The 20,941-nt window shown below is 42.8% G+C and overlaps 1 protein-coding gene across 1 annotated transcript in view; it reads right to left on the bottom strand.

Moving 5' to 3' along the window:
* Positions 1-20,941, bottom strand: part of LOC139378765 (TBC1 domain family member 22B-like) — a 194,812-nt gene that overhangs the window by 45,562 nt on the left and 128,309 nt on the right. The window contains exon 12 of the mRNA XM_071121251.1: positions 7,924-8,051. Within this exon, the coding sequence (XP_070977352.1) occupies positions 7,924-8,051 (128 nt within the window). The remainder of the gene's footprint in view (positions 1-7,923; positions 8,052-20,941) is intronic.

Here is a 20,941-nt window from a genome sequence, read left to right as displayed (position 1 = left end):
TGTGAGCTTATGTGGCCTACCACTTTGCGGCGAGCCGTCGTTGCTGCTAGATTTTTCCACTTCACAATAACAGGACTTACAGTTGACTGGGGCAGCTCTAGCATGGCAGAAATTTGACGGACTGACTTTTGTTGGAAAGTTGTCATCCTACGACGGTGCCACGTTGGAAGTCACTGAGCTCTTCAGTAAGGCCATTCTACTGCCAATGTTTGTCTATGGAGATTGCATGGCTGTGTGCTCGATTTTATACACCTGTCAGCAACAGGTATGGCTGTAATAGCCGAATCTACTAATTTGAAGGTGTATGCACATACCTTGGTATATATAGTGTATTATGACGAGATTTTGTGAAGTTATTATTCGTTTTAGACTTCGGGGAGTCTTTTTCCGGCTGTTTAGGCACACCCAAAAAATTGCGAGGCAAGTCGAAGTTTGGAGCCGAAGTCTACGCCCCTTCGTCTGTGACTGATCAACAGTAGGTATTCTTCAATGAAGTCTTTGTTGTCATTCAACGAGAGACGACTCGTTTTCATGCACATTTTCTCATAAAAAAATGACGTAAAATTGCGCGACTAAGATCTCTTTGGCAAAAACGTTAAATTTAATGACAGATTTCTTGAGTTTTCTTAGATTAATTCTGACTATTTTGAGGAAGTGTATTTGGACAAACAGTACTATTGCCGCTTTTTTCTTGTTTGTCAAGCGAAGGCTTTTAAAGGGAATTATGGGAGCACACTCGCTCGGTTCGACTAGGCGCCAGCTGCACTGAAGTATGCTGATGCCTTTACTGTGACACAGACTGTCTCAGGAGCATGTGGAAAGGAAAGGAGGAGAGGGAGGGACACAGACTGTCATAGGTCCCTCAGAGAAGGGGGAGAGAGTGTCGTCATTCTCAACTATTTTGCAAATTTATTAAATATTAAAGGACTGAATTACATTCTATTTTTTGGTTTTGTTGAGGAAATTCATCTGTTTAAACTCTCTTTTATGGTATACTTTTTCATGTTGTATAATTATTGATAATCATTTCTCCACCTTGCTACAGCAGCCTAAACTTCAAAGTTAATCTCAGTGCCTAGTCTTCAATTTAGTTACTAGGTTACTATATAAAGACCCCTTGACTTATTCCACATTTTGTTGTGTTACAGCCTGACTTATGATTAAATATACTTTCTCACCCATCTACACACAATACCCTATAATAACAAAGTGAAAACATGTCTTTAGAACATTTTACATTTTGCTAATTTATTGAAAATGAAATACAGAAATATCTCATTTACATGTATTCACACCCGAGTCAATACCTTGTAGAAGCACCTCGGGAAGCGATTACAGCTGGTAGTCTTTCTGGGTAAGTCTAAGAGCTTTGCACACCTGGATTGTACAATATTAGCATTTCTCCTTTGCCAAGATAATCCATACACCTGACAGGTATGCCATATCAAGAAGCTGATTAAACAGCATGCTCATTACACAGGTGCACCTTGTGCTGGGGGTAATAAAAGGCAACAATAAAATGTGCAGTTTTATCACACAACACAATGCTACAGATGTCTCCGGTTTTGATGGAGCGTGCAATTGGCATGCCGACAGCAGGAATGTCAAGGAATGTTAGATCTAGTCCTTTTATTTTTATCCTAAAAAACTCCCTTGTCCTTGCCGACAACAAGCATAGCCATAACATGATGCAGCAACCACCATGCTTGAAAATATGAAGTGGGTACTCAGTGATGTGTTGAATTTTCCCCAAACATTACCCTTTGTATTCAGGACAAAAAGTTCATTTCTTAGCCACATTTTTCACAGTATTACTTTAGTGCCTTATTGCAAACAGTATGCATGTTTTGGAATATGCTTTATTCTGTACATGATTCCTTCTTTTCACTCTGTCATTTTGGTTAGTATTGTGGATTAATAATGTTGTTCATCCATTCTCAGTTTTGTCCCATCACAGCCATTAAACTCTGTAACTGTTTTAAAGTCAACATTGGCCTCATGGTAAAATCCCTGAGTGGTTTCTCTGAGTGGTTTCCTTCCTAACCGGCAACTAAGTTAGGAAGGACGCCTGTATCTTTGTAGTAACTGGGTTTATTGATAGACCATCCAAAGTGTAATTAATAACTTAACCATGCTCAAAGGGATATTCAATGTCTGCTTTTTTTAAATTTACCAATGGGGTCTTGGTTGTTGAACCTGTGTTTGAAATGAACTACTGGACTAATTATATGTGTAGGATACAGAGATGAGGTAGTCACAAAAAAAATATGTTGACTATTATTGCACACAGAGTGAGTACAAGCAACTTATTATGTGACTTGTTAAGCTAATTTTTACTCTTGAACTTATTTAGGCTTGCCACAACAAAAGGGGTTGAATACTTATTGACTTGGACATTTCAGCATTAAATGTTTTAGAATTTGTAAGCATTTCTAAAAACATAATCCCACTAACATTTTGGGATACAGTGTGTAGGCCAGTGACATGAAATCTCTATTTAATTATTTGAAATTTGAGGCTGTAACACAACAAAATGTGGAAGAAGTTCAGGGGTGTGAATACTTTCTGAAGGCACTGCACATTACCTTTGTGCCCAGACATAAAATGGCCCCATTTACGAGTGGTTTTCCTCCTACTCAAAATGATTGGGGAAGGGATCAATTCTACACTGTAGACCCTACTTGGATATCAACCCCCACTATGGTAGAACCACACATCTGTCTTTAATCACTGATGCAGTATCAGACATTTTCTCTCAATGAGAGAGAAGACATACAGCTTTTTATCGTTTCGCTACGTATTAGAGTGTGTGTGGGTGTGAGACTTGCGTGTGTACCGTGTGCGTGTGTGCATGTGTGTGCTGAGTATGCGTACCGTGCGTGTGTGTGTGTGTGTGTAGGGGGGTTGGAGATGAAGAGCCAAGTAGAGGATTGAGAGGTCCCTGTAGACAGGTTGTTGGCAGTGATCTTACGGTCATAACTGAGGGGAACAACCGAGGTTGTTAGCCCAAAAGGTCAACCACTCAGGGTTTAATTCATGTCGCGGTCACTCCTTGCAGGCCCGACCATTGATTAGAAAAACTCCACTCATTCACCACTCAAACCTCCAAAAACTCATATCAGCAAGAATGAAGTCTAGACAGTTATTCCTTATCACAACCCATCATCAGTGGATCCATAGTACAGGCAGCACATACTTTATATCTGCCAGGGCCTGCAGAACCAGGGCTCAGAAGTGTTTTTGGAGAAAGTAGGCTATGTGATTTACTACCAATAATTCATAGGTTGAAATCAATTGAGTTTTATTTTGCAATACATTTTTGGTAGGCAGCAGCTCAGTGTTGACTTCATAAAAGCTGAACGTTTGAGGCCTTCCTGACTGCTGCTCTCTGGGATTACGACCTGGGAATTTGACTGGGTGAGTTCATAAGCAGTCAGAACAGTGATCTTGAGAGTGTATTAAACTTCATAACAACGTCATGAGAGTTTACAGGCTTACCACTTACTGTATGGTCAGTGACTTTATCTTGCCACTAAGGGGCTTCTCCTGCCATTTTGTATTATTATTACGTGTCATAATGCTCTCTGACTGAATCTACAACCTTCACTTTGCCTGTGTGTGTGTGTGTTCTCTCCCAGTCAATAAAGGGGGTAGAACGGTAATTGAAGGAGAACAAGGGTATAGGTACACAATTACACCCCTCTACCCTCCGAGCGCCCCACCAAGACATTGATGCCACGGTAATTAAAGTGAGTCATCAGGAGAGGAGGGTCAGCTTCCTCTACATCCCATAATGTAGACACACATTTTATACTCCAACACAACTGAGAATCAATAGAGACGCAATAAGTAATATCCTGCTATTATTGAATCCTAGTGTTATCCTAACAAGAGAGCACACAACAACAAATTACATACGTCAACAAGCATCTAAATCAATGGCAGGGTCTGATAGTTGTGGATACAGAGGTACAGAGGAAGCCCTCCATCTCTCCCTTCATAATTTCCTCCCTCTCTCTAACGCCTTGAGGTAAACAAAATAAAAGCCACGGCCGCTGTCAGACCACACACACACAAGGGTGCACGAAGTCTGTGTGGCTGGTCGATAGGACTGGAGAGTTTTGACCACCAGCTAAATTCTAAAGTCTTCACACGACCTTAAGGAAGTAGCTGATTAGTAGAACCAAGTGAAAAGCCAGGACCTCTCCAGAGCTACTCTGTGTGTGTGTGTGTGTGTGTGTGTGTGTGTGTGTGTGTGTGTGTGTGTGTGTGTGTGTGTGTGTGTGTGTGTGTGTGTGTGTGAACGAAAGAGAGAGACAGAAAGAGATGTGCATGATAAAATAACCCCGTCCGTCCGTCAATCTATTAGAATGTCATTCCATATCACTATGAAACATTGATTAAGTGTTGTTGTCCATTAGTTTACTCCAATTAGAGGGGTAGTAGGGTTAGGGGAAAATATATTAACAAATATATATATAAAATAATATACATTTATGTAAAAATATATATACAGTTGAAGTCGGAAGTTTACATACACCTTAGCCAAATACATTTAAACTCTGTTTTTCACAATTTCTGACATTTAATTCTCGTAAAAATTCTGTGTCTTAGGATCACCACTTTATTTTAAGAATGTGAAATGTCAGAATAATAGAAGAGTGATTTATTTCAGCTTGTATTTCTTTCATCACATTCCCAGGGGGTCAGAAGTTTACGTACACTCAATTTGTATTGGTAACATTTTCCTATCTATTTTGCGAAGTGCACCAGCCCCTCCTGCAAAAAAAGCACCCCCACAACATGATTCTGCCACCCCCGTGCTTCACGGTTGGGATGGTGTTCTTTGGCTTACAAGCCACCCCCTCTTTCCTCCAAACATAACGATGGTCATTATTGCCAAACAGTTCTATTTTTGTTTCATGAGACCAGAGGACATTTCTCCAAAAAGTACGATCTTTGTCCCCAAGTGCTGTTGCAAACTGTAGTCTGGCTTTTTAATGGCGGTTTTGGAGCAGTGGCTTCTTCCTTGCTGAGCGGCCTTTCAGGTTATGCCGATATAGGACTCGTTTTACTGTGGATATAGATACTTTTGTACCCGTTTCCTCCAGCATCTTCCTTTGCTGTTGTTCTGGGATTATTTGCACTTTTCGCACCAAAGTAAGTTCATCTCTAGGAGACAGAACGCGTATCCTTCCTGAGCGGTATGACAGCTGCGTGGTCCCATGGTGTTTATACTTGCGTACTATTGATTGTACAGATGAACGTGGTACCTTCAGGCATTTGGAAATTGCTACCAATGATGAACCAGACTTGTGGAGGTCTTGGCTGATTTCTTTTGATTTCCCCATGATGTCAAGCAAAGAGGCACTGAGTTTGAAGGTAAGCCTTGAAATACATCCACAGGTACACCTCCAATTGACTCAAATTATGTCAATTAGCCTATCAGAAGCTTCTAAAGCCATGACATAATTTTCTGGAATTTTCCACGCTGTTTAAAGGCACAGTCAACTTAGTGCATGTAAACTTCAGTCCCACTGGAATTGTGATACAGTGAATTATAAGTGAAATAATCTGTCTGTAAATAATTGTTGGAAAAATGACTTGTGTCATGCACAGAGTAGATGTCCTAACCGACTTGCCAAAACTATAGTTTGTTAACAAGAAATTTGTGGAGTGGTTGAAAAATGAGTTTTAATGGCTCCAACCTAAGTGCATGTAAACTTCCGACTTCAACTGTATGTGTGTTTCCTGTCCTTCATGAGATCACCAAATGAAACACACTCGACATGACTGTCCCTTAAGTGTCCACGGACCACTCCCACATTCTCAATCTCGAACACTACAGAGCATAGAGGCAGCGTATTTTATGACCGCCCATAAAACAGCCGACTTCCCGCTCTCCCCCATAAAACAGCCGACTTCCCGCTCTCCCCCTCTACGAGAGAGTGAGAGAGAGAGAGCATGTGGTAGTGTGGAGCCACTGTAACCTGATCCTTCAGATCGCCACCGGGGAGTTACGACAGTAACTAGGCTTCCCCAAAACTGCACTCTGATATGCCTACCAAACTTGCCAACAACCAATAGTTAATTGTGGGTACTCAGCACCCTGTTGTCTCTCTAATCACTCTGACATGAATGCAAATGCAACGCAATTCAAATCAAACACTTTGTGAGACCCTGAGTTTGAGTGGAATAGGGTTACTTGATGCGCAGCGAGTCAGCTCCTCATAGCTGGTTGATGCCTGGAATTAAATAAGTGTTCCTATAAACCCATGTTGTGCAACATTTCTATAGACTATGCCATGGAATTGAGAAAACAGTGTTTTGATGGCCTCTATTAAAAAAAGAAGGATCCCTTCAGCTTCCTATAGGCTAGGCCTACTATACATTTATTTTGAAACTTTCCTAATATTAAGCACACTGCTTAATATACAACTGGAGTAGCCTACCTGGCTGGCAAGAAAATTAACTGCAGGAAAAGCGTCCTGCATTCACTACTCAAGTGTCCCTGTTCCGACAGGTGCATGATAACGGCCCATTCGAAACAGTCCACAGGGATGCTGGCCCATATGGACTCCAATGCTTCCCACAGTTGTATCAAGTTGGCAGGATGTTCTTTGGACCATTCTGGATCCACACGTGAAACTGTTGAGTTGAGCGTGAAAAACCCAGCAGGATTGAAGTTCTTGACACAAACCGGTCCGCCTGGCACCTACTACCAGTCCCCAATTCAAAGGTACTTAAATCTTTTGTCTTGTCCATTCACCCTCTGAATGGCACACATAACACAATCCATGTCTCAATTGTATCAAGGCTTAAACCTTCTTTAACCTGTCTCCTCCCCTCCATCTACACTGATTGAAGTGGATTTAACAAGTGACATCAATAAGTGATCGTAGCGTTCACCTGGATTCACCTGGTCAGTCTATGTTTTGCATATTCAGTGTATAGTGCACTACTTTTGATTAGAACCCATAGGGATCTGGTCAAACATAGGGAGTAGGGTGCCATCTGGGAGATAACCAAAGGCCGTAACACTTTATGGTTTAATTAGGAAGTAGAATAGAGAGAGGGTGCTGTGTTTTTATGTCCTTACAAAACGCCTTCCTTGGCTCAGTGCTGTGCTGTAGCATGGTGTATTATACCGTACGTGGCGGAACAAAGGAGAGATGTTTGTTAGATAACCTACCTGTGGCCTAGGGTGTACTAGCGTTTAAGCAGCTCCCTCTGGAGCACATGTACAATAAAACAAAAGAAAAGAAAAAAAGATAACAGGCTACCTTAGATGATGCACTGCTGAGGCAAAGGAACACAATGCAGGACACATACACCTGCTTCCTACATGGAACCAGTCCTTCAGAGCCGCAGTCATTTTTTATCTCTGCGATACTTCATGGATCAACTCATGTCATTGACGAACCGCCAGTTTATAGAAGTCAACCGCCAGTTTATAGTCAGACAGAAAAGCAGCAGACACTGTGGCCCTTCAGGGCCAAGCCACAGAGTTCTGCACCATTGTCCTACTGCAGCCTTTCAGAGGCTAGCTAGGTCGTACAATCTGAGGGGAGGGATGGGAAGAAGTCGGGGAGTTATAAAGGATGGTTTGTTAACAAGGCTTTTGTTTAGTAATAGTTCAGTGGTGTTGAGGCACGGGCTCATTGCTCTGAGCTGCTGACAGACCGAGAGAGAGATTGAGAGATAAAGAGCCAGATGCACAGGCCACAGAGGAGAGGACTGACAGAGATGGATGACCTCCGCTGGATAGGGTCTTACGAAGGAACACAATGGGAGAATAATACACACACTGTGAGTGAGTGAAATGTGACAATTTGTGTGAATGCATGTGAGTGTTTTGCGTGTGATCCTGCGCGCGCACAGGATGTGTGCGTACGTACGCGCGTGTTTGTGGTGTGTGTGTACCTGGTAGGTGTCCCAGAGGCGTATAGTGCAGCGTAACGGCAGCTCTCTCATCAGCAGGTTGTTCATCCAACGGAAGGCAAACTGGAGATACTCCACTTCATACTGCTGCATGTGGACGTGCACCGTTTCTGAAACACACCCATATACACACAGACTCGTTAAACTGAAACACACACACACTTCCGTCAAACAATGATCAACGCACGCACATACAGTATGCACACACACGCCGGTCAGACACTGATGAACACACACATGCGCGGTTCACATGGACAGCCGCTGATAATCTTCTGATATCCACAGCGCACACACACACAATTCTCTTTCCACCGATGATGGCCGGGCGGTCAGACAATACAGCAGTAATTGCATAGCTGTCAGTGGACCTCTCAAAGAACATTAAAGCTCCTATAGAGCTAGGGAGAAAGACAGCATTATAACAGTGTGTGTTGCGTGCAAGCGTGCGTATTACTGGGAGCGATTGACACTGGGAGCAGGGAGGGAGAGACGAAAGACAGCAACCAACCAAGCCGCCTTGTGCTATAGTAGACTAATAGCTGTCATACAGCTAGGGTATTTATCATCAGATATGATTACGTAGTACCAGTCAGTCTTGACTGCATCAAACCCGGGAGAAGCTAGTTTAGCTAGCTAAAGTTAGCTAGCTAGGCAAAATTGAGGGTACAGTACATGCGCTTTCTCATCCAACAGTTAAAAATAACTCCATTCAGAATATTAAGTAGCAGCCTTACCTGTTGGCTCTTGGTCGTTGTATTCTATACCTCTCTTTTAACTTTTAATTTCGTAATTTTAATTATATCTTCTATTGATTAGATACACAATATTCACAAAAGTATGAGACACCCCTTTAAATTAGTGGATTCGGCTATTTCAGCCATAGACAAACACTGTAGAATGGCCTTACTGAAGAGCTCAGTGACTTCCAACGTGACACCGTCATAGGAAGCCACCTTTCCAACAAGTTAGCTTGTCAAATGTATGCCCTGTTAGAGCTGCCCCAGTCTACTGTTGTTACTATGAAGTGGAAAGGTCTAGGAGCAACAATGGCTCAGCCGCAAAGTCGTAGGCCACACAAGCTTACAGAACAGGGCCACCGAGTGCTGAAGCGCGTAGCGAGTAAAAAGTGTGGCCCTCGATTGCAACACTCACTAATGAGTTCCAAACTGCCTCTGGAAGCAACGTCAGTTATTTTAATGTTCTTCAGGAGCTTCATGAAATGGGTTTCCATGGACTAGCATCAATTATGTTGTAGACTATTCTGTGCTTCCAACTTTGAGGCAAACAGTTGGGGAAGGCCCTTTCCTGTTTCCGCATGACAATGCACAAAGCGAGGTCCATACAGAAATGGTTTGTCAAGAAGAACTGGTCTGCACAGAGCCCTGACCTCAACCCCATCGAATACCTTTGGGATGAATTGGAACGCAGACTGCGAGCCAGGCCTAATCACCCAACATCCGTGCCCAACTTCACTAATGCTCTTGTGGCTGAATGGAAGCATGTCCCCGCAGCAATGTTCCAACATCTAGTGGAAAACCTTCCCAGAAGAGTGGAGGCGGTTATAGCTGCAAAGGAGGGACCAACTCCATATTAATGCCCATGATTTTGGAATGAGATGTTCGAGGAGCAGGTGTTCATACACTACATGACCAAAAGTATCTCCTAACTTTTGCCACACACGAGGCTTTACGACTGTAGCCTATTGCCACTTTGATGACTTATGATTGGCCAACAACAAGCTACAAGCGTCACACTCCACTTGTGAAAAGCAAGAGCAGCAGCATAAATGATAAAATGTCTCCCGCTCTCTCTCTACTGCAGCAGTCACATTCGGGATCTGTACGGGCCCTTCCGGACTAGTCAGTTAAAATGACACATACCCGAGACCCGCAACAATCATATCAGATCCGACCCGTTACATTATTTACAGTTCTGTGTTCGGAACGACTCGTGTCCCGGATTAGGTCTTGGGTACAGGTGGTTTTGTGAAGACCTCTAGTGTGCATAAATCTGAGACTCTGACACAGCTAATCAGTTTGTTTGCATCAACAGAGTGACCAGGGGAGTGCAACTAGTTTTTCTTGACACACAATAAATGAATGCAACACATTCAGCAGAAAATAGCTCCATTTTCATCAGATGAAAAGAGAAGTGCCACACTATTTAGCCAGCAGCCACACATAAGTACATTAGCTTACAGGGAAGAAAAAAAAACAAGGTATTTATTTGCAATCGATTCCTCATGTTTATCATAGAAGAATGTAGCCAGCTACATTTCCTAAAGTTTTGCTTGAAGTTCATATTGCATTTTAACTACCCGGAGAAAAGTACGCATTAACGTGACCCCTGGTGTACCCATCACGATCCACTTCATTTGTCACCCAACACATGTCAAGACACATCAACACTTCACATTAGTTCGTTCTCGCACGCACACCCACACAAACACTCTCAGAGGGTAAGGTAAACAGTGAACACTTTCCCCTTTTTCGCTCTCGTCTCCGCAGTTTAATTATCACATAGCTATGCTCCTGCGTAAACAACTTAGGCCTACCCTCATTAACAGTGAATAAATCACAGTAATATATCACTTCCAAACAGCTTCCCTAATAAGAGGCAACAAACACTTTAGAGGAAATAAATAAATAAAACATCTTGAAATTAAACTTCTCACATGTAGTCAGAGGAGTTGGCTTGGCTAAAGTACACTCAGATCTGCTACCAGGCTAAGACTCATGTTAAGAAGAGTAGAGAAACCATCCTACTATGTGTGTGTGAGAGTGTGGAGAGAGCGTGAGTGAGTGAGTGAGACACAGAGAGAGACTGAGTAGTGAGTGAGTGAGAGAGAGAGAGTTGTCTGAGTTCCTCCTGGTCCCCTGGAAGTTAATTAGTTAGTTATTGTTTATCTGTTCTAGAGCCAGTAGGAGAGAGGAACAGCTGCTATAGCTGGGGAAGGAAGACCGAGAGAGTAAGATTATTAGTGTTTGTTTCAGTACTACGGAACCACTCTTTCTGCTCCCTCTCTTTCTGCAATAGAGAACATTATTTTACTCCGTTACAAACCCAGGGAGGAGGGAAGCACCTGCTTTTTTTTTGGTTGAGGGTGAATTCAGTCAAGCCTGTGGTTGAAATTGTTTGCCCCAAAAAGTACTTTACCAGATCAAAATCAAAGTCAGTGGTAATTAACTCATGAATTCTGTATGCGAGTAGTCAGACTATAATATGGTAAAGAAGATGCAAGTTTTAGCAGGACTGTTTTTTTAGTAGAGCGTTTTGTAGCAAATTTAGCATCTGGGCAGACTCCGACTGGCAGCGCACGGCCTGCTAGGTAGATTTGGGTTGCGGGAGGACAGTTGGAGGTCAGGGGTCAGAGAAAAGACAAGTGATGGCGCTGAGATGCATTCTGCTGAGCTCCACACTTCTCCCTGACTTCTGCTCTCCTCCATCTATCCAATAATTACATATGCGCAGTGACCCTCTCTTTCTCTTTCCGCAGTCTCTCTAACGCTCTCGTGCACGCTCTTTGTCCCTCATCTCTCTCCTCTTTCTCTCTCTTTCTTTACTCCTCTCTTTCGCCCCCTCTCCCTCCCTCTTAGCTACGTTTTCCGTGTGCATGCCCTGTCTGCATGGGTTCTCTGCGGAGCTTTTTCTATTACTTTACCAGACCTCCAGTACTCTGACAGTACTCTATAGAAATCATTTTCCATGGCATACAAACAGCGTGTCTTTTTGCATCTGTGACAGCTCTGACGTAGTCCTTGTCATGTTTCAGTGTCAGGCAAAGTTGATTACATAAGGAGATTGATAAGACACACCACAAAACTGTGCATCCTATATTCTTGAGTGTGTGTGTGAGTGTGGGTGTGTCTGTATTCTATATCCCAGGATGACAGTGTCTGTATGCCAGGCTACCAGTTCTGTCTCTCTGTGCTCTTAGTGATGGCATTTGTCACAACATCAGGAATGCGTCATTCAGTGCATCCTTCAATCACACACAGGGCTACAGCACTGTTGACTATGATTTAAACCATCGACCAGGGACTCCAGTGTCCAAGATCAAAGTCAAATCCAGCTATAAAGAAGAACTCCTTCATACTCTCACTTACAAATCTCTTCAAAGCACAATAAACACATTCTTTTTTGATGCCAATGAATTAATGCATATTTGAGTTGCTTTTATGGTCAACAATATAGCAATATGCATACAGCTGCTAAGACGGTAGAGGAAAGCCAAGCTCTATGGGCCTGTGTGAATCAATAGGTTATGTGTAGGTGGATTGAGAGGTCTAGAGGAGATGAGAGGAGCTCAGAGGAGAGGCAGAGAGATCAAAGGTGGGGTGACTGCAGGTTGAATCCTCACAGCAGAGACTTGATGTCAGAACAACATAAAGCTCTGCCATGGACCTGTAATCACAGGCATACTTAACTTCTTGGTGACAGGGGGGCAGTATTGAGTAGCTTGGACGAATAAGGTGCCCAGAGTAAACTGCCTGCTACTCTGTCCCAGATGCTAATATATGCATATTATTAGTGGTATTGGATTGAGAACACTCTGAAGTTTGTAAAACCTTTTGAAAGATGTCTGTGAGTATAGCAGAACTCATATGGCAGGCGAAAACTTCCACCCAGGAAGTGGGAAATCTGAGGTTTGTAGTTTTTAAACTCTGCCATTCCAATATACAGTGTAAATGGGGTCATATTGCACTTCCTAAGGCATCCACTAGATGTCTCCAGTCTTTAGAACTTTGCTTGAGGCTTCTACTGTGAAGTGGGGGCGAATGAGAGGGGATTGAGCCATGTGTCTGGCAGAGTGCCACAGGCTTGTGAGGCGCAGTCATGAGAGAGTTAGCTCTCGCTCCATTGCTTTTCTACAGACAATGGAATTCTCCGGTTGGAACATTATTGAAGATTTATGATAAAAACATCCTAAAGATTGATTATATACTTAGTTTGACAAGTTTCTATGACCTGTAATATAACTTTTTGAACTTTTCATCCGACGTACGGCTTGACCTGAACGCGAGTTTGGATGTGTTTACCAAACAGAAACTATTTGGACATAAATGATCAACTTTATCGAACAAATCAAACATTTATTGTGAAGCTGGGATTCCTGGGAGTGCATTCTGATGAAGATCATCAAAGGTAAGTGAATATTTATAATGCTATTTCTGACTAATGTTGACTACACAATTTTGGCTGCTTTGTTGTCTGAACGCTGTACTCAGATTATTTCATTGTTTGCTTTTTTAAAAATTCTTTAAAAAAAAATCTGACACAGCGGTTGCATTAAGGAGAAGTATATCTCTAATTCCATGTATAACACTTGTATTTTCATCAACATTTATGATGAGTATTTCTGTAAATTGATGTGGCTCTCTGCACAATCACTGCATGTTTTAGAACTACTGGACGTAACGCGCCAATGTAAAATTAGATTTTTTTATATAAATATTCACTTTAGCGAACAAAACATACATGTATTGTGTAACATGAAGTCCTATGAGTGTCATCTGATGAAGATCATGAAAGGTTAGTGATTCATTTATCTCTATTTGTGCTTTTTGTGACTCCTCTCTTTGGCTGTTTTTCTGTGACTTGGTGGTGACCTAACAATCGTTTGTGGTGCTTTCGCTGTAAATCCTTTTTGAAATCAGACACTGTGGCTGGATTAACGAGAATTTCATCTTTAAAATGGTGTAAAATACTTTTATGCTTGAGGAATTTTAATTATAAGATTTTTGTTGTTTTGAATTTGGCGCCCTGCACTTTCACTGGCTGTTGGCGAGGTGGTACACTACCGTCCCACATATCCCAGAGAGGTTAAGAGAGAGTGTGAAAGACACACGCAGGGAAGCACGCACAGTCACACAGACACAATCATGCGCAAACACACGGAATAATACCATCTAACATCTTCAAACAAAAGAAACATACAAGGTTTTTCTTCATAGATACACTAGTCAACTGTTTTCCATTAATTCTATTCATACTTCTGCCTCAACAATCGAACCATGGGAGTCTTACATGTACATGATTCAGAGTGCAGAAACCATGCTGTTTCCCTCCTTCATTTGCATAAATAAATTCACCTTTAGCAATTTCCATGCTGATGAACCCTGAATGTATTCTGTATTCACACAGAACAGAGAGATGAGGAAAAATGTACCAACCTTACAGAGAGACACATAAAAAAATAAAAAATAAAAATTGAAATTCATTTTAGGGGGTAGATCAGCTTTAATATTTCAGATAGATTGTAGCTTCCGGTGAACATTGGCGTGCCGGTAGAAATCACACGCTTTAGTGTCACGATAAGAAAACGGGGCTATCGTTTAATACTGTGTCGTTAGTTAGAGCGAAGCCCCTGATTGTTGCTAAAAGCACCCGGCGACGGATCTGCCTTTTGGCTCCTGAGTATAGGGGATTAAATGAATTGCATAATGAGGGGAGCAGGGGCAGCCAGGGGTGGAGAGGGGAAGAGTTCCACAGATTAGAGACGGCTCTGTTTTAGCTATAGAGTCAAAGGGGGGAATCCCAGGGCCTCAGAGAGAAGATCAATAGGTTAGGAGGATCTCCGCATCCAGATCAGGACTAAGTGGCTAGAGAGTTAACTCACCTTGTGTCCTATGTCCGACAAGAGTCATCTCACGCTACACTACCACTCAACAGCCTAACGGTCCAACTGATAGAACAGCCCATCATAACTAAATGGACATAAACCTAAATACCTGTCTGCATTTCTCAACACTTCTGGAAAATTGTGTCTAATTCACTGACTAATGTCACCTGTACATCAACTCAAGTAGAAAAATGAAAAGTGAGCATAAAAGATATCTTTAGCTGTGGTAGGCTAAACGCATAAAAAAAACGAACCCCCCTTTTGGCTTAAACTAGGTTTTGTTCCCGTCCCACTCTCCTGGATTGAAGGTGACCGTTTTCTCCTCCTCATTTATCTAGAGCACACCCTGTGCACTACCACCTCAGCGCATTCATTTGAACTGTGAATGCACTCATCTCCATGCCTGGTTCTGTTTAAAGGGCTTGAGAGCTAGGATGGTAGTGTGGGCCCGGACGGAGCAGGGGAACATGGGGGATTACAGGACGAGATAGGGGGCTGTCATCGATCACGTGGAGGGACAAACTCAACACACATCTATATGCACACACACACACAGCACCTTATCTCTGCTTCAAAGAGATATAGATAACTTCAATTAGTACATAGCTTCCATACTGTACTGCACATACAGGAGGCCATCGTTCTACTCTTCACAAACTCCTTGTAGCATATAACATGTTAATACCCATCTAATCAACACATCAATCAAATTATGAACCCCGTTCTTAAAAAAAAGCAATAAAAAAAATTGCAATCTCGACCACCACGACACCCTGGTCAGGCAGCTAATGACAGACAGCAGTGACCCTAAGGAGGCTACTGTGCGGTGAGTGAACACAATGGCATGACTGACTGATTTCTAAAGCTATAGTGAGTGAACACATTGGCATCGACTCCTTTCTATAGCTCCACACGGCCCAGGCCATCCATCCATCTACGGGAGTGTTTTTCTAAAGAGCAGAGAGAGAAGAGAGGAGACGAGCTGCCGCGTCCCTGCATCAGTCGGTCAAACGTAAACAAAGCCCAGAGAGAGGCAGAGAGAAGGGGAAAGGAAATGGAACAGAGGGAGATCGATGCTGGGGGGGGGGGCTTTGTGTGTGATCTGATTCCCATTTCTGTAATAGCCTCACACCAGCCTCTGTCTTTTAGAGAAACACAGCCCCACACAAAGGAGGATGAGGATAGAGAGGAGGAGAGGTGTGTATTACTCCTGCTGTGTTGTGTGGAGAGGAGATTAGGCCCTGAGAGAGAAGAGAGGAATGCCATGTGGAGGACGAAGAGGAGATTTGAGGGACGCACAGTCCCACACACGGTTAGGGTGCACGCAACCCCAGTCTTAGTCAGAAGTGGTAAAATGTACTCTTCATATTCCGTTTTAACCCTGTAAGCCTCTTCAGCTGGAATCTATATATCTCTACACACTGTAGCCTATATTTTAGATGTAGTGCACACGTACAAAGGCATGAATGTCTGAATGGCATGCAATGTTCTTTTCGAACCCTTACAAGAGTAGCATGGCTGACACCAGCTCTCAAAGACACAGCTCGTTGTGTAGTCACATGGGTCACGCCGCAGCCAGGCTGTTACAAAAGCAGACGTCTTTCATACCAGCTATCGCCATATCAACTATTATACAACTGTCTGTCCTTGGATATACCAAGCTTGAATAACCTCTAACACATTACGGAATCGGAGCGAATCTCCAACATACTCATCTGTCTCAGTGCGCCTATAAAGTATACGCTCCCTGCACTAGTTCAGTTACACGGTCTGAGCTAAAGTGAACATTCTTTGAAACATTCTGTGGAAGTCTGCAATAAATAATATAGTATAAAGTTAGATATTCAATGAGGGGGGAGTACAGCAGGTACCCCTCATCCCTTCATCCTTCCACTTCTCCTCCCCCGTAATAATGCAGGCCTGTAATAACAGAGCTAGAGGAAGCAGGAAACTGCTACAGGGGGACAGGACCCATTGGCTCCCACTGCCTCTCTGCTCGGAGATGTACAGGTGAGATGGTACGGTAAGCAGAGACCTGGTTATACTAGAATAGGGGTAGGCAACCATGTTCCTGGAGTGCCAAAGGTACTGTATGATTTTGTTCCATCTAGGCACCACACCTGACCAACTGAGCTAATTGATCAGTTCAGTGATTGCCTAAATTCAACACACCTGGTCTTCCAGGTCGGTTAAATCAAAAAGCATCTAGTGCCTGCGGCACTGCAGGACTAGGGTCGCCTACCCCTGTACTAAAATAACCAGGGTGGTTGTTTTTACCCGAGACGGGTCGTGCACCAAAATGTGTTAAGTGATTTGTCAGCGGCCTATTGGAGGTTGAACATTCACTCCTCTGCTAAATTCATCAGGGATTGGTCAGAGAGCCTAGACTATGCTCTCTGCTATATAGGCTACTGTACTCTATGGACCTAGTGCTACACAGAGGCAGAGAAAAGGGAGAGTTCTTGAGGCATCATGCCAAACCGTTTTCCTCTCTCCACCCCTGCCGATTTGAGAGGCAAGTGTGGGTCCAGGGAGGGCTGTACCCTCCCGCTCTCTCTATTCCCCTCTGTTCTCTCTCTATTCCTCTCCCTCTCTATTCCTCTCTTTCCTCTTCTCTCTCTGGTCTCTCTTTCCCCACGGTGTGTTTGTGTTTTTCTTTCTACTCGCTCGCTCTACTCTCTCTCTCCTTTGCTCTCTGTTTGAGGGAGATAAAAGCAGGTGAGCTGGCAGTGTTTGGGCTGAAGGGCAGGCAGGGAGAGACTGAAGGACAGACCTGAGCCGCTGATACAGAGCAGACGAGTCACAGGGTAGGACGGGACGAAGCGTTAATGCAATCAGACACTGGGGTGAGATCAGCACCACTTCACCACCTCTCCCCTCCGTCACAGGTGGTCAAATTGGACTGGATCAGCCAAGATATGAGGAATTACAAGACTCTGTGGAGGCCGTATAACACAACAACACAGATCAGTTTCTGTATTATCATCATCATCATCAGGTGGGGATCAGTTTCTCATGTCATCACAAATTTGCTATGCATGTAATTTAATCTATCAGCATCACTGCAAAGGACAATGCAAGGTGAGATCAATTCACCATTACACTGTCAACTCGTAAGGCACCTTGAAAAGCCCTACAAAATGCAGCATCATTAGTATCTAAAATAATTACAGGGGCCACATTAGAAAATACCTCTTCATACAGTGCAGTCTGGGCAGATATTGTGGTTGCTGTTCCAGCATGATGTGGCTATTCAGCTGTATGACCACAATGTGTCTTTGCTGATGGCATCACAAGTGAGGGACAGTTTAGGTCTTTCTCTCACACCATCTCCACGCCCTCCTTCCACTCCCATCTTTCTCTGTCGCGTCCAGACGCTCCGCTGTGCTTACAGACATTATGTCAGGGAAGGCTGGCAGGCTGGTCAGATTCTGTGATGTCCCTGTGGTGCTAAGCTAGCTCCTTCCTTTCGGTCACCTGACAGAGCAGAGCCATATGGCTGAGGAGCCAGAGGTGTGCTTCAGGAACATGTCTGAACATCAGGGCCACAGCCCATCAAGTAGCACCAATCTTGGCAGGCCATCTTTCAGTGGTACACCTCCAGCCCTGGCTAGCACACACCGTATAACAGCAGACTGTGGTAGGGGAAAAATACACTGTGGTAATAGGATCAAATACAACCTGGTTTGTGTACCACATAGAGCAAGAGACTAAGGCTGATATGTGTCTCTGAAGGAAGGGAATGTAGCAAGGGCACTGATCTATCTCTTCACCGCAGCTGTTGCATCTGATGCTTTCTTCCCATCTTCCCTTTTTCTCTCTCTTCTTCTTCACTGGCTCCATGTCCTCCTCTTCCTTTCTCTTCCCCTTTTTCTCTATTTTTCTTTCTTGTGCCCTGCTGTTCTCTGCACTCTGAACAATTTCCTCTTTTCAAGATGTAAATTCCAGTGTGGAATGGTGGTTAGGTGGTTATTTTTAAGTCACTCTGGGCTTTGTAGGACTGTTGTTACACTGTGCCATTATCCCAAAATGACCCCCTTGGAGCCATGTCCTGTGTCAGGTTTAATCAGCTAGCAGAGAGCTGGCAGAGTGGTGCTGCATAACATCTCCCCTGGAACAGCCCTAATGGATCTAGTTACGCAGAGGTGGAAATCAATCCACACCAACTCATACATGTACAAGGACATACTCACACACATAAACATGCATGGGCAAACACACAAACTGATATGCACACGCACGTGTATTTGATTATTTGTTATTTCCTGTGTATTTAAGTCATTGTGGCCTGAATCAACTGGAATATTGGAAGTATTTTCAAATACTTTCCTACAAATAGCCTACTACTTTAAAGTATTTTCACAAACATATTTCGAAATACATTATTTAAAATACCAAACAGAAGTGGTTTAAGTGCATATACTTCCTAGATGTAGAAATAAATGTGGAAATGTAAAAATAGGTGTACTTCCTAAATTAAGAAAGCTAAATCAAGTTACTTTCTAAGTTATATCACAGACTCTGCTGGTGATCCATCTACATTTTGGAAAATAGTTAATGCATTGAAGCGTGGCAATTCATCTCCTTCCCTGCATAAGCAAGTTGTGTCAGACACTGGCATCATTACTGAGAAAAATAAGACAAGTGATGCTTTCACCATTTTATCTCTCCAGGCTTTTTATTTTAAGAAATGCTGGTTAAATCGACCCTGGGCAGTCAGTCGACTACTATTCCCTCTCCCAGCAGCCACTTGGCTCGTTGGAAGATCAGTCAACTTCTAGTGAATATGTTTTCATTTTCAACAACCAGAGCTTGACATTAACTTTTTTAGCCACTTGTCCTTTGAACAAGTAGGACAGATTTTGTTTTACTTGTCCGAAAGCTGAAGTCACAAAATAAAAGGTCAGTCAAAAGTGTGACTGAAAATGTCAAAAATTAGTCAAAAGTGTGACGGAAAATGTGTAAAGTACATAGTAGTGATATGAAAAAAAATTATGCGCTTGCCCATAGACCACGTGTCAAACTCGTTCCACGGAAGGCTGAGTGTCTGCGGGTTTTCGCTCCTCCCTTGTGCTTGATTGATGAATTAAGGTCACTGATTAGTAAGGAATTCCCCACCTGGTTGTCTAGGTCTTAATTGAAAGGGGAAAAAAACTATAACCAGCAGACAATAGGCCGTCCATGGAATGTTTGACACCCCTGCCATAGACGATGTTATCTCCCCCTTGCAGCCATCCAAAATAACGTACAAACTCATTTATTTGATTTTTTTAAAGAAAGACTGCTACGCATTTGCTGGCATGCTATTGGAAGGACGAGAAGAATCATGACATTGGCAAAATACATTTAGCTGAGCCAAATCTTTTCGAATAGCTTATTTCACTCTGGTGGAGCTGTGACACGAAAGAGATGTGTAGTAGCCTAGGCCTATCTGGCTAGCTTTGTCTGCCAAAGTGTGCAGATGGAGCGAGTGACACAGTCAACGAGCCTCGCTAGCAGTGCGTCTTGTGCTGGGTTGTCATCACGGGCTGCAGAGCAACTCTGCTATCCTCAGAACTGGAAAATTATAAACTGATTAGCATTTTTTCCTCATCCTCTTCTCTTATTAAACCTAGGCTATTATATGCATTGTAAGTAGGTTGCACTATGCTAGAATAATATGGAAATAGGCATAGGTCACCTACTCATTTCATTTCATAAGCATTCCTCAGCTGAAGCCTAAGTTTTTGACTCCTCATTGGATTGAGAATAGCATAGACTCCGACTTCCATAATTCATCTCATTTAAAAGCTGCAACTTTAGGACATTAAACACTCAAATATTTTGGAAAATACTCTTCATAACTTTAATTTGTCTTAATGCTTTTATGATATTTTATTTGGTTTATAAAGCTTTTGGTTGTTTGGTTCACAATGGCAAGGAAGGATTTTTGTTGGGGCCTCGTATGCATAAAGTCTGTCTTATAATGCTTTGCTCAACAAGAAGGTGTTGTTCAAATTTCTCATTAGATGTGTATATATTGCTATCGTTTCTTCTCTCTCTCTCATTATTATCATAAGCCTCGGGGTTATTACCATAAGGCTTGGGGTTATTCAAAAACAATAAAACTTTCTGAGAAAGTCCAGAACTCTGTTACATTCATTTATTGCACCTTGATCATGAAAAGGTCATATTCATATCAAAACTACATTTTCTGACCGGATATTTTGAGGTGCTTTGGTGAGGCTCTTAGCTCGATCTACATTGTTCTCGTTTTGTATAAATATAACTTATTTAGAGAAATGTGTTATAGCAAATTGGAATATAGGCAATTTACTCAGAATGTAAACCATGCACTGCGGCGCTGCTTGATCCAATTCTGATCGGAGTAATAGTTTG

Source organism: Oncorhynchus clarkii, chromosome 21, assembly GCF_045791955.1.
Source record: "Oncorhynchus clarkii lewisi isolate Uvic-CL-2024 chromosome 21, UVic_Ocla_1.0, whole genome shotgun sequence".
In the NCBI taxonomy this organism is placed as follows: Eukaryota; Metazoa; Chordata; class Actinopteri; order Salmoniformes; family Salmonidae; genus Oncorhynchus; species Oncorhynchus clarkii.
The sequence above is the reverse complement of the archived record's forward strand: the minus strand, read 5'-3'. Positions and strand labels throughout refer to the sequence as shown.